The 14,388-nt window shown below is 37.4% G+C and overlaps 1 protein-coding gene and 1 long non-coding RNA gene across 2 annotated transcripts; one reads left to right on the top strand and one right to left on the bottom strand.

Annotated features, from left to right (window-relative positions):
- The first annotated feature begins 252 nt into the window (after positions 1-252).
- LOC139988782 (protein lethal(2)essential for life) lies at positions 253-12,987 on the top strand. The gene is made up of 4 exons (XM_072006505.1): positions 253-2,364; positions 4,996-5,247; positions 11,036-11,257; positions 12,448-12,987. The coding sequence occupies exons 2-4, from the start codon at positions 4,996-4,998 to the stop codon at positions 12,547-12,549; spliced, it is 576 nt and encodes a 191-aa protein (XP_071862606.1). The 5' UTR covers positions 253-2,364; the 3' UTR covers positions 12,550-12,987.
- Positions 2,491-13,218, bottom strand: LOC139988783 (uncharacterized). The gene is made up of 3 exons (XR_011800211.1): positions 13,034-13,218; positions 12,226-12,349; positions 2,491-11,547 (listed from the first exon to the last, which is right to left on the bottom strand). It is a non-coding gene; the product is annotated as an uncharacterized lncRNA (long non-coding RNA).
- Between the last annotated feature and the right edge of the window lie 1,170 nt (positions 13,219-14,388).

Genomic DNA, 14,388 nt, shown 5'->3' with positions numbered 1-14,388 from the left:
GACAAATTGATTACAAACTCAGTTACTAAGTCACAAAAAGTGATACAGGTGTGGACCGTTACAAATTACTAAATGATAATGTTTATAATTTGCATGTTCAATCTCTCTTTCCTGTCTGTCACATTCACTTTCTATTTCCTTCCTGCCTTACTCACTCTCTCTCTCTCTCTCTCTCTCTCTCTCTCTCTCTCTCTCTCTCTCTCATTCACTCACTCACTCTCTCTCTCACTCTCTCTCTCTCTCTCTCTCTCATTCACTCACTCACTCACTCACTCTCTCTCTCTCCCTCTCTTCCTGTTTTCGTCTCTGTCTCTCTGTCTCGCTCATTCTCTCTAACACACGAATAATCAAAGTCGTTTTATCCAGTATCAAACAGATACGTTAAAACACTATTATAGCCTAGTTAATAATCTGCGCAGAAGAGGCAGAGTCTGTTTTTTCTTCGGGCATGAATTCTCTGCTTTATGTCATGTAACGAAGAATGGTCGGTTCCTCGTTCGGTTATGACATATCTGATCGACTTACAAGTGCCTAACACATAATATTCCAGAAAAACACGAAAATACGTTGAGAATTACGTTAGAATCGGAGGCTCGAAGAGATATTACATTAGATTATCGTAAATATTTGGTCGATTACGCGTTACCTAATCGTTTATTAAAGATTGTTAAGCTTACTATTTAATATTATCGCTATAATGCCGCACAGTATTAAGTTTATTTACTTATATATCGAGGCGTTCTTAATCAACTTAAAGATTAATATTCATTAAACGTACCCTGAATTATATTATCATAAATCTAAATATTTTCCCCCTTTTTTTTACCCGCTAACAAGCGCTTTCTCGTGTGCATCCGTTTGTTTATTTTACGCAAACATTCTCTATTTTATTTGTCTCGTTGAACAAGGAGGCGTAGTTATTGTTGTATGTATGTATGCACCATTGTTCTTTTCTTAGTTGTGCCGTTAGTTCGCAAATCAACTGTTGTCAACGAATTATTGTTGTTACATGTAAATAGTATGATGTTAGAATGTATAATCAATCCTCCATTGTAACGGATTAATCAAGAGATTACAAGCCTTCCAAGTATGCGTTACTGGCACTTGTTTGCTAAGTAAGGAAGAAATTCGCCGAATAACACGTACCCTAGCAAGTAACAATACACGCTATCAATTATAATAAAGAGTATAATCCTAAATAGACCGTCCTCGATATTTAAAAACACAAATCATTTTTTCTTTTTTTTTTTTGGTGACAAGAATCGAGTTTTTAACCTCGAAGCTCGTCGGGCTTTTTTTACATTCTTCTTTTTTTCGAGCCTATTTCGAGTAACAACTTTAATAGCATAAAGTTGTTCTCATTTAGAACTCGCACATTACAGTCTTTATAGAAATCATCATCGACATCGAGGGGGAATTACCGTGAGGTGTACACACACACACACCAGGAGATTATTCTCACGAGTATCGGAATTGTCTCGACCTGCGATAAGAATGCAAGCTGATCTCGAGCGATTGTTCGCACTCGAACGATTCCCTCGAAATATATTGAAAAATACACCTGGGTGTTTCCCTAACGCATAGTTCGACCTCGTATACTCCGCATTACACGAAACTGAAAAATAACAATCTCCCCCGTACCCCCCCATTACCCGTGAAATGCATTCGGTCGAGTGGAATATTCTCTCTAATCGACACATGCACACGTTCATTCTGATTGTTAGAGGCATGAAACTCCTCACCAGCAGGTATATACGATTGGAATCGCACTCCTAACGACAAGTTTGGAGATCAACGATGCAGCAGTAATCATGAGATATATAACATCAAAGGCTGACATTGAACAATCATCAGGACACGACAACATTGTGCCCTTTCCGTTCAAATCTATTCTCACCCCGGAGGGATATCCAAACTTGGAAACCTACTCAATAAAAGAAAGTTTGGATCGTCAAAGAGAGTGGTTTCCTTTAAGATCTCCTTGAAATTACGGAGACAAACAGAAGAGTTCCACACATGCAGCGTGCCAAAGTTATTCAAAACAGTGAATCAGAGGTTAGATTACACGCTCTTGGAGATCCTGCCCCTCCTCGGCATTTAAATATGTTCATCGGGTGGTATTTTTGGACGAGAGTCAGTAAACGTCACGTGAACATCGTGGGAGTATCCGAAAATTCGGTCTCATCTTCCTCCTTCTCTCTTGTCCGTAGGCGTCTGAAACGCACCCCGAGAACGCGCCTATTTAAGCTCCTCGCGCTTCCGCGACTGAATCAGACAGTCAATACTCGTATCTCTGAACCGCGTTATATTTCTTCGCTCTAAGTTCTCCTTCTACGTGCGAAAAAAAGGAAAAGCTATTCAAAGGTGTGTGTTCATTTGTCATGTTTTTGTAATCACGTCTCTGACATTTCTCACGTTCCAAGGAAAGAGAAGTCGCTTGGGTAGTACTTGATTGTTTTGGAAGCTTATACTGTTTGCTTCTACTGGTCATTTGTTCTTTTTTTTTTTGTATTTTTTAAATATTTTTTTTTTTTTTGTTTCCTTTTTCTTCTTTCATCATTATGAGTGTAAATCGGTCAGTGTTCTTACTTTCGTTGGACGAAAAGAAAAAACGCGCAACGACGTTTCACCGTATGAAATAGTAACCTTAAATAACAAGGATCCTAAGCTAACCGTACTTAAGGACTAAGTACACGTCTAGTATACGTCCCCTTAACCCTTCAGAAGTATCGGTATCACCTAATCCAATTAGCGTTAGAAATCTTAGAAACGCTGGTATTATGTTAATGTTCTTTTTTTTCTCCCTTCCACCTTCATGGTCATCGATCATCGTCAACGATATTATCCGTTTGCGCGTGTTTGAAGATGGTTATCAACGCACGGCCTAATCATGAAAAAGACTAACACGCTTCTTGACGAAGAATCGCCTTCTACTATACGCGTATAGAAATGCATATATACGGTACAAGTTTCGTGCTCCTCTCTTACTAAACACTAGAGAAGTTTCGTCCATGAAGATATCGAGGATAACAGTTTCACTTCGAAACGTAGTAGTTTAGTAGTAGTAGTAGCATTTGGAAACTTAGCGGTCTAACATTTTAAGATATAATCGTCAAAAAGCATGATTTAATTGTTAAGTATATTCTTTATTAAGTTCTGGGTTACGACACCATACGTCACGCCTTTTTAATAAAGACGGCGCTTTTCTCTTCTCTTCCTTCCTTATACATTGTTAAGTGTTTCTCCTCCTACAATATTCCCTAACATGTTATATATTTTACCTTTCTTCTCTGTATGTTATTAGTATTCTGATCGTAGGAATTAGGAAATGTTCTTAATTGCCGGAATACATAGACGGCCGAGGAACATAATTATTGTACGTTCTTCAATACGATTTTCCAATTAAAATGTTATTCGGTCTTTATGCATCTTTGGTTTATATTTACTACAACCGAGATTTTAACGTGCGTACGACTGGCCAGAATATTTATATAATTTCTGCCACTTATGCTTCGACCACTCCTAAAAACGAATAGAGTGATACCCTCTTGTTTCGTTCTTTTTTTTTTTTTTTTTTTGTTTTGTTGTCATATCTACCTTCTATATACCTAGGCTCTTACATGTAACCTAAAGCTATAGCATAAGTTACATTATGCGTAATTCGATGCAAATGCAATGTCTTAGTAGACTTTATCGTTCCTAACACGCTGACGTTATAAACGATCTAGATACCCCTTAATAGACGAGATCTCTGCTTCACCGAAGAAACACATCCGCGTCTTTGATGTCATAAAACAAAAATTCGTCACACAATTCTTTGCCAATTCTAAATAGAAATTATTTTGATACTCTCATTTCGTGGACGGTTCACGTAAACTCTGTTACGCTCTATTCATAAATGTTTGCCAATTTGATGTCGCGAATATTAATTTCTGAATGTTATATGCGCAGTGCGATTCTTCACAGAGTAATCTCCCTTTTTCTATTTTTGTAGATGTTCGATTCTCAAATTTCCGATTAGAAATGTCAAATTATCTTGACTGTTGATTGAATGTAAGTCCCCGTTTAGAATATGCTAAACATATGTTTCGGTTAAATTCGTTTTGAATTAGATTTGAGTTGGCTAACCCGAGTATTGGATTGTGTCATGTGTACGTTCTTTAATTACGGCGAGAGACAATAGTGTTCGGCTTACGCTGGCAGCTATTCGTTTTTCGATGGAAAAGTTACGAATTACCGATTACCCGTGCGAGAAAGATTCGGAACGAATCGCTACGACTCCTACACTTATTAGCCTCCTAAAAATCACCTGCTGTGCGTTTGAGACCCTAATTAATACATTCGTCGATGAAAATGCGCTCGAGGAAACGCGTAAACAATAATGGAACAACATTGTTGTAATTTGCTGTTTTAAAAATCGAGACATTTACTCTACGCTAATCTGCGGTAATAGCAGCAGCTCTCGTGATGCTTAGTGATTTGTTCACTTTACGAAAAGATTCCTAAATTGGTCATCCTCGCGTTAATACTTGAAGACTCGCAATAAAAGAGAATCTGTCTGTTCCTTTCCTTTGAATTGTATCGTGGTTTAGTGATTTTCGTTCTGGTGTCAGGACTGTTATTAATTACAGCCGTTGCCCGAGATGAATCTACTTAGATCGTGTTCCTTATTATAACACAATACCGATATGCGTGCGATTTAACACACGTTTACGCGCTTTCTTTCTCTTAAGCTCAAAGGAATCTGCCTAGCATGTTCTTAATTAAAAACAGCTTACAGCCTAACTCTTAATCCGTCAAACTTCTGTCTCACGTTATAAACGCTTAATTGTCTCGTAATATTCTATTTAATCATGTGTCAAAACGGAGTATCCTCCTTTTTTGTTATTTTCTCCTGTATATATCATCATTGCGCGATCTATACTACGTCCTGAAATCGAAAAGCAAGAACTGACCGATATTACTGATTTTCTTCATTGTTCATTACCGTTTCAGATGTCGGTGGTGCCATTGATATTCCGTGACTGGTGGGACGATTTAGATCGACCCATGTCCAGATTGATGGACCAACACTTTGGCAGAGGATTAAATCGAGACGAACTCCTATCACGGTTCTCCGATCTCAGCCTCGACAGACCTGTACGTTCGATCTTTCGCGATAGGTACTACCGTCCCTGGAGGAACGTGACGTGTCAGCCCTCGAGTGGATCGAGCACGATCCAGATCGACGACAAGGATAACTTCCAGGTTTGTGACTATTTTATGCGTCAACCTTTTTCAGATGTTTGTACGAGTAAATCGCGTAATCGACAACTGCGATGTGACTCTACTGCAAACTGAACTTAGACTTGCAAAGCCCCAAGGGATGATGCAGGTTACATCGAATGAATCGCAAGATTCTTATTGGATTTGGAGGATCAAAGCGTATGGTTCGTTTGACCTGTCTTCGTGTATGGTTAGGGAAATAGATCCACTGATGTAGGTGGAAACATAGGCTCGGTTCTCTTGACATTAATTTCTCGCTGTTGATCGGCGAACGAGGGAAGGTATTGTTGTTTCTAGTATTGTCGTTTTCTTACTCTTCGAGAAGCTTTTCAAGAATCATTTTATGGATTGATTGATTCGACCATCGTTGATGTAGTGTTGATCGGATTATAGAGAATCGCGAGCCATATCCATAGTTATCACTCGATGGCATCTAACCACACCTATTGTCAAAAACAATAGGTATAGCTAGGATTACCCTTCTGGTTCGAGTGGTAACTATGGATATGGATCAGATGTGATCTCTTTGGAAGACTACAGTTAATTAGGTGTCACTGGATTATCAAATCAAAAATTACCGATAGATTAATAATGTTTATATCTTACGAATTTATTGTGTCGGCTAAGAAATCGTTTCGAATTAATATTTCGATTTACTTGAATTTAGAGACCTTTTCCTTTGGACAATTTGGTACAATTTAGAGCAATTTAGTTTGCACGCGTTCTCAGATAATCTGAGCAGTGTTATGTGCTCTATTGCTATTTCTGTCAAAGTACTATGTGTGATGCTTGCTAGAAACGAACCTGTGCGTTATCAAATTTCCTTTAATTAAACGCCGATTTCAGGGCTAAGCAAGCGATTTACGTTTGATGTGTTGAACGTATTCCTTCTTTATACCAGTGATGCTACTAATTTTCGCTATTCGTTACAGTTCCTTTGTAACTCGTCCGATGGCCTCCAAAAATTGTCGATCGTAAATATATGTTATTAAGCGTGAAATCGTTGGAGGAGGGGCGCGTGACACGCTTCGATTTTACACTTTGTTCGTACAGTTTCACTTTGTGTAACGTTACTGTGGAACTCTGCGAGGATATTTGATTTCGATGTGCGAAAGACGGCCTCAAGTCGCCACTATACTTTGCATTAGAACGGTTAATAATATGACGTCATGACTATTTAATCATGATATCTCGACGTGAATTCTAGAATCTACGTCTCACTGCGCGTTTTCTCGTTTCAAGAATCTGCGTTCAAGATCGTTATTGTACGTCACAGGATGGGAGAGTACTGCTGCAAGGGGCTGGACGTGGGATTTCTCTCGTCTTCAATAGGATCCCACGCGTACGTGGAATCCCATGGAAGAGGAGAGTTCAAAGAAAGGATTGAGAGTCTTTAGGGTCGCGTTAATTTGTTACAATAATCAAACAAGGTCGAGAACGAAGACAAAGGAAAGAAGACGATGTATTCTGTTCAACCGATTAGAAAATTAGCTGCAACTTTTGTTAGATTTCGCTTATCAAACGTCAAAAGGAAGATAGTTAATATTATACAGCTTGTCTAAAAGAGACAATTTGGTTCCTTAAACCTGGTTAAAGCTTGTTCGTGCAATTTCAAAAAACGTGTAAATCGTGATTCCTCAAATAAGTCGGACGCTTCGAATGTTTGAAATATATACGATATATGCGACACGACTTGAAGCAACTCCGTTAGTAACACCCAAATAAATGTGCTTGAAATTCGTTGGAAATTTAACGCTCTATTATAATCTTTTATTGCTAATATTCGATCGGATTTTGAAGATTCACAGAGATTATCCTTGAACGCGTTATTGTAAGCACCACGAATATATTCAGTCAACGGCTATCCCATAACTTTCGGCCGGAGCCAAAAAGTAATGGGATAGCCGTCGTTGGTCTTAGATCGTATGTAAGAAGTTAATTGGAAGAAGATTAATTATGTGTCCAGCCAGTGAAAATGGATTGGTATTCGGACTATTAATTATTGCTAATACCGTTGAGCGTTAAATTAGACTTCGAAATAGCTAAGAGTCGAAGGAAAACTCGAGGAAACGAAGAATAAAGAAAAATATTGATCAAAGAGAATATTTCAAGAGTAAAAGGTGCTTTCGATAAGAGGAACGAGCAAAAGAAAATATCAAAAGTAAGCGAACTTCTAAAAATGAATTTCAAAAAGACACTATATATATAGTATATAGTATATAATATATAACATATATTTCACATAAGTATTTCAGCTAATTACGAAAATACGCATGACACGAGGTGGCCCTGTTAAATTTTAAGCAATAGTGAGGCAATAGCCACCAATCAGACCCTCTGCACAATTCTATACACATATTACGAAGCTTGTAAGTTCGAAGATCAGAAAAAGTTATCTTTTTGTCTACGTATCGGTATATTTGATATTTCGAACTGGATAAAACTCCTGGAATATTTGTAACCTCTCAAGCATAGAATATTTAAAGCACATCACACACACTTGACACTTCCCTTTCTCGTAGATTTTTCCTGCTTCTAATTGTTTTAGCTGGTTTACACCGAATACAAATTGTTCTCGTTTGCTTTGTCCTTCTTAAGTAACCGTTGTAACTTAGTAACTCTCGCTTTGATATCAAGGGATTATTTGAAAGCTTCTTTAAGTAATTATATCGCCACAAGCCACAATATGTTCAATAATTTGAATATACTGGATTAGAACAGGCTAAACATTTACTGACTCATCTCTCTCTCTTTTTACTGTTTCTCTTTTATTTTATCATAATATCGTGCAATTGGAGTTTCTTTAATACAGTGAGCGAAATATTTGTTGCACTATTTCGCGGTTTAACGGTCGATTAACTCAGGCTGAGACAATCTAAAGTGATAACCTTTTCTTTTTATATTGTTGTCATTTATGAATTTTTATCATAGGTGTCGTCCAATAAGTACAGAACGTGTTGGAAATATATATGCGTGTTTAGGAAGATAAGAAATCAAATCAAATGAAACAAACGAAACCTCGTATCTCGAAATCTCAAATGTATCGAATATTATTTTTCAAGACCTAGAAATCTAATTGTGGAACGTAAAGAAAGTAGGAAGTGGGAACGAAATTAGCGCATTCGTAAAGGGAAGTACAAAAAGAATTAAAGGAGACGGTGTAACTCAAAAGAGATAAAGGAAAGGAATTAATGGAGCCAAACGAAAAAATATATTAACCAAAAATATTAAATATCTCTACGATTGAAAAATAATACTATCAACGGAACGTTTCAATACAGAACTGTTATAATGAAGCAATTCGATCATCGAATTAAAAGTAATTATAACAGAAGAAACAGAAAAAAAATTCAAAAAAGGGGGAGGGGACACAAATCTTCAAGGACTACAGTCAACGAAACGAACGAAAGAACTGGAACACCAGAAGGCCCGAAAACCGATTTCTGTTTCTGCCACTACTACTACTACTATTACTACTACTGCTGCTGCTGTTGCTGCTGCTGCTTTCCCCCAGCATGTTCTTTCTTTGCTGCATAATTCCCTATCTCAAGTTTGACACATAAAGGATTCTAAAAATTGATCTCTCTCCTCGCCTTACAACCCTCTCTTTTCAAATGGTTCACAGCTCTGTGTAGTGGTATAAAGATTCGGAACGTTTTTCGGGGCTATTACAATTTCAATTGTTGGTTCCTTCTCCTTTTATATATATATATGTATATAGGAACCCCCTCCCTCAAGAAAGAGGGGGCTTAAAAATATTGTGGTAGGATGAAGTCAGGTCTCGAAAACTACTATTTTTCTTCAAAAAAAACTCGAATAGCGAAAAATTGTCAAAATTTTGTAGCAAAAGAAGTTTTGTTTACACACAATCCGAAACGTACACGCGACTATTTTCTGACAGACACACGCTTTATTATGCCGGAAGTTCCTTCCAAAAATCACAGTTTAACCGGCTTTCGCCATTCTCATTTCTTTGTTTTTTTTTTTTTTTTTTCTCTTTAATTTTTACACTCACAAATGGATTTTGTTTCCGTTTCAACAAACGATACCAAATACCTTGAAATATTCAAAGAGGACGACTTTTCTTTGTCATTGAAATCCGAAAAAAAAGAACGGATCGTTACATGGATATCATATCAGTCTTCTTTTTGCTTCTTTTTTTTTTTTTTTTTTTTTGTCGACAGAAAGAATCGAGAAAGTGTGAGGTGTGTCGGAGCACCCCCCTGAAATGGGGGCGCTTCTCGGACTAAAAAACGGCTTTCCCTTAAAACTTTCGGATCTCTTTTTTCTTTCGCTATATATATATAATAATCTCTATATAAAAATAAATGCTTCTCGAATCATCAACGACAAGACCATAGAAAACGATTCAATACGAAATCTTCTATATGTACAAAAATGCAGGCGCACAATGTGTCGCTCTTGCTCGCTCTCTCTCTTTCTCTCTCTCTCTCACTCTCTCCTCCTCTATCTCTCTTTCTCTATATTCAATATGCAGCAGCACTGGAGATTTAAAATTTGTTTGACGGTCTCTTGCTACTTTGCTCGGAATGTACGAAAGAAAGTGAAGGTTCTTCGTATCATTCTGCACAAGCTCTTTCCTTATTTTCTAACTTTGAAAATTGCTCGCCGGGTCCTGGGATCACGCTAGTATCACCCGAAGAACCGCGGTTCGCTTTTTCTCTGCTGTCACTGATGCGTTTACCTTCGCTTTCTTTCACTTAATGTTTGTTTCCAAAGTGAAGCTGCTAACCACGAGATAAACTGTTGATCGAAGTACAAAACACCCGTGTAAACGTGACGATTCTGTTTCTCTCTTTTTGCTCAATAGTAGAAAATGATTCCACCTGCTACTTGTATACTTTGCACGCACGTCTTTCTTGCGAGTGAACAAAAAAAAAGGGGGGAGGAAACGATGTTCCAGATAGATGTGTTTATCAGCTACATCTTCTCGGTTTGCTCGTTCTCAACGGTTACATTCACGTAGAATGGAAATTACAAAACACTGGTGTTACATGAAAAATACAGGACGAGAACGGAAAATAAGCAAAAACTTTGCAACGGGTAGAAAGTAGAAAAAGCTGGGATTAACTCCTACATATTTTTTCTTTCCTACTGTGTCTTCATGTTCTATAAACTCCAGCGACCTTCATAACCAGAAGTTACTGCGTGGACAATTTGAGTTAACCGGAAGAACGGCTTTTATTTGATAGATACTTCTTTTCTTCCACTGAGTTACACTTTTTTCTCTCTCGAGTACTATTAGAGTGATTAAAGAAGGCTTTAGAAACGGTTGTGCGTTTGGTAGCTAAATAGCTAATAGTTGTAAATTTCTCGTGTATCCAACAGACAGACACCTAAGGTCTTCCGAAGGAGAAAACTTGTTACCTTGATATACAGACTGACTGGTTAACAAATTAATTATAAATGCAGATTTCGGTAGCAGGCGAAGGCTGCCTTCGCCTGCCTTAAAGCGGCGGTAATTTAAATGAGCGAGCCTCTTTCGATAATCGGTGTTGTGAAAAGCCTGAATACTTAAATTTCGCAATAAAAGATAATTTGTATCTTTTTTTTTTTTGGTAGATTTAACGGAATACAAACGTGTGTAATCAAGAATTGGATTGTAGAAATATATTTCAATGGTTGTATGGATCTCTGTTATGGCCTCTTTGATACATTGTATCGGTTACTACATGCAACATCGTGTTCCTAAAAAATGATAGTTCTCCCCGTTCGACCTGTCTTAACTGCTTCGCTTTGATCTGCGCAGGTAATATTGGACGTTCAACAATTCTCACCGGAGGAGATCACGGTGAAGACGGTCGGTAACAACGTTATTGTCGAAGCCAAACACGAGGAGAGACAAGACGAGCACGGATTTATCAGCAGACACTTCGTACGGAGATACGTCTTGCCTTCATCTCACGATGTGATCAATATTACCTCAAGCCTTTCTTCGGATGGTGTTTTAACTATCACGGCACCCAAAAAGGTAACGAGACGAAGAGGAGAGCTCGGTGGCGAATCCGAGCGATGGACTCGCCCGACGCTTCTCGATTCGCAAAGCTAGAGCACTTTAGGAAAATGATCCGTTCTCTTCCTAGCCTTCTTTTGTTTTGTTTTTCTATTGTTTTTGTACCTTTTCCCCGGTCTATTTGATTCTGTATACTTATTTTTTGTTCTCAATTCCAACGTTCCGTGTGCCCTTGTAGTAGAGTATTCGTTTAGACAAGATGGTGCCGACGATTTATTCTCGACCTCAAACTACGAGTCTGCTCTAAACTATAAAAAGAACGTCACGTTGAATTAAAGACTTTCACGTGGATGAGGCACATTCGTAAAAGTATTCGTAACAATGTTTATCGACTTTAACTCGATAAATAACTCAAGGAGCAAAATTTCTGTATAATTGTAAAAGATATAGTATATAATTGTTAGTTGGTCAAAGGATATATATATATTTATATATACATATAATCGAATGTGTAGTAGTAATAATAAAAAAAGGTCAACTTGGAATTAGTTAAAATCGATAAAGTCCGAAACTAGCGAGTGCTCCTCATCGAGATGTCAATTAAAAGATCAGGGAGTACTTTACGATTCACTCAACATTGAGAAGACATCGTGAAAATACACTATAGACGTATTTGACATAGAGAGGCTAAGGGCGACATCTATATTACTGATGTGTAACTAAACAGGCTAGAGTGACGCTACGTATCAACAATTTTGATTTGAGAGAATTTTTGAAATATGTTTCAAAAGAGAATTCTTTGAAATGTGAAATATTTCCAAATTTACATAAATTTATAGCTTATGGTATTATTTTGAATAATAATATAATATTTCGAATTGCATAATTAAGTAGCGACACTATGAGCCCTAATGTTAATTTTCTGATCTTATATTAGCGTTAAAACTGTAGAACAATAGAAATACGTCGGTTCAATGACCGCTTACCTAATGCCTGTATCTCGAGGTGCTCTTCTCAAATAGTTCAAAATGTGTGAGGAAATTTCGAACTCTAATCTGACCAGATTATGGTTGCGTACGGATTGTTCAAGCACCGACCCCGTAGGGTTCACTATAAAAACAAATATAAAAAGCCTCGTTCATTTGTTTCGTGATCGCTTTTACGATCTACATAACGACTTAGTTTTTTATGTTATCATTTTCTTTCAGGGAGAGACACCTAGCGGAACTGAACGATTCATTGAAATCACGAAAACAGGAGAACCGGCGAGTAAACCGGTCAAAATAGAAACGACTACGGAAGAAAAATAATAATCACGACCGAAGTATTTTGACATAATCTTTTTTTTTTACATTTACGCATTATATAGAGTTCTTATAAAATAATTCAGTAGAATGTTATATAATATTATAAATCGGAAAAAATTATATAAAAACACACATATATATATACATAAACTGTTAAAACCCTTGGGTTAAATTTGTCATAAAATGATATAGAAAATTTTCATCAAAAATAATTCATCAAAGTGTACCATATATTTCTTAAATAATTGCTAATATCAAAGTAGCTTCAACGTTATTGCTTTTGCTTTATCTTCTACATATCTAATAAATTCAATACTCAATAATTCATTTAAAGTCAAAGCATAAATTGTCATAGCAATATATTTCAATGTATCTACTGTGAAACAAAAGTAATATCGCAGAAGCGAAAGCTTTGAATAAACCCAAACCACAAAACTACAATTTAAAAAAAAAAAGTCCAAACCACTTAAAAGCTAGGAATACCCACGGTAAACTGTCGCGCTCCGCACCGAATCCGTCTCGTCTACATTTTCTCGTCGTGTTGTCAGCAGCCTCGTGGACCACGTAAAAGAAGTAGAGGTATGTTCACTGGTTGGTGGGTCTTCGGGTGTTCGCTGCGTCCGAACTGAACGAAAGTTTATTTACGAATGCGCCGAGCCAAGCCGGCCGGCCCTCTTATATAGCCGTGCGGCGTCGCAGTACTGAATGTTCGAGAAGTTACGCCGGCACCCGGCACCTAATGCGCATTTTCTTTCAACTCATGATTTCTATATTTATTCCATCATTTATTCAACAGCCACTCATATCATCGTGTTCCTCGCACCATAAACTATCATTCAATGACACAGTTATCACTATTTAACTGATTTTTGTGGAAAAAACAAGCAAAATCCGAGTATTGATCGGGGAGGCAACGACGAGATTTCTGGCACAATCTCCCACCTGGTCCCCACCATAACCTCACTCACACAAACATACATTTCCTTCTTCTATACCTATATATTTACACTTCGAACGGTTGGATTATGTGCGTGATGGAAACAAGGAACGACTAACCTCGTATTATTTGGCTATTTGTTTTCGTCGTAACGTCAGGGGAAAGGGCTATTCCTTAAAAACACTACGCAGTTTCCGAAGTCAAGGACAGTTTGAGGTTGTCTTTGACGATGCTATTTACTACGCATGATTTTTCAGAAGCTTATAGGCCACGTTGTGTTTGTCGGTAATTATCTTAACAATACAAACATTGAATCTTTGGAAACATTTTTCGATCTCTTACAATGTTAGCTTGCATTCAACAAGCAAAACGAGTATTTTACCTTTACATGAGTGCTTCTCTTGTTTCTGATATCTTTAATAACTCGAGATAAGATTGCATTTTTGTTCTTCTACAAGTATGAGTGAGATGCCATTATCGTACATAAGTCTATAGATGGTAACGAACAATTCGGTGCATATCTTTATCAGAATTATTATTGAATCATTAATCAAAGGGACAGTAAACTATGACACAGTACAGAAATGCAACTGGCCATAACAAGTGATCTAATATGATCAATTTTCGAAAAACGCACGTTTCTAGAAAATATTAAGTATCAATTTTCTCCATTGAACGTGAATACCAGAAGTTCGTTCTGTGAAGTCACTCTCAAGGTGGGGAGAGCAGTGGTCAGTTATTGAAGCAAAATCCCGGTCAGATTACATGGCGTATTTCGTCATGAAAGCTGCGTAGTTATCCCGAAACATATGTTTGCTAGAAACGAATTCCATCGATACAGTAGGACAGAAAGGTAGATAAAAGGAGGATAAAGAAGCCCGTTACTTCAAGACAATTCATAGGCA

This window comes from Bombus fervidus, chromosome 7, assembly GCF_041682495.2.
Source record: "Bombus fervidus isolate BK054 chromosome 7, iyBomFerv1, whole genome shotgun sequence".
NCBI lineage: Eukaryota > Metazoa > Arthropoda > Insecta > Hymenoptera > Apidae > Bombus > Bombus fervidus.
Note: the sequence above shows the minus strand (reverse complement) of the source record. Positions and strands in the feature narration are given on the sequence as shown.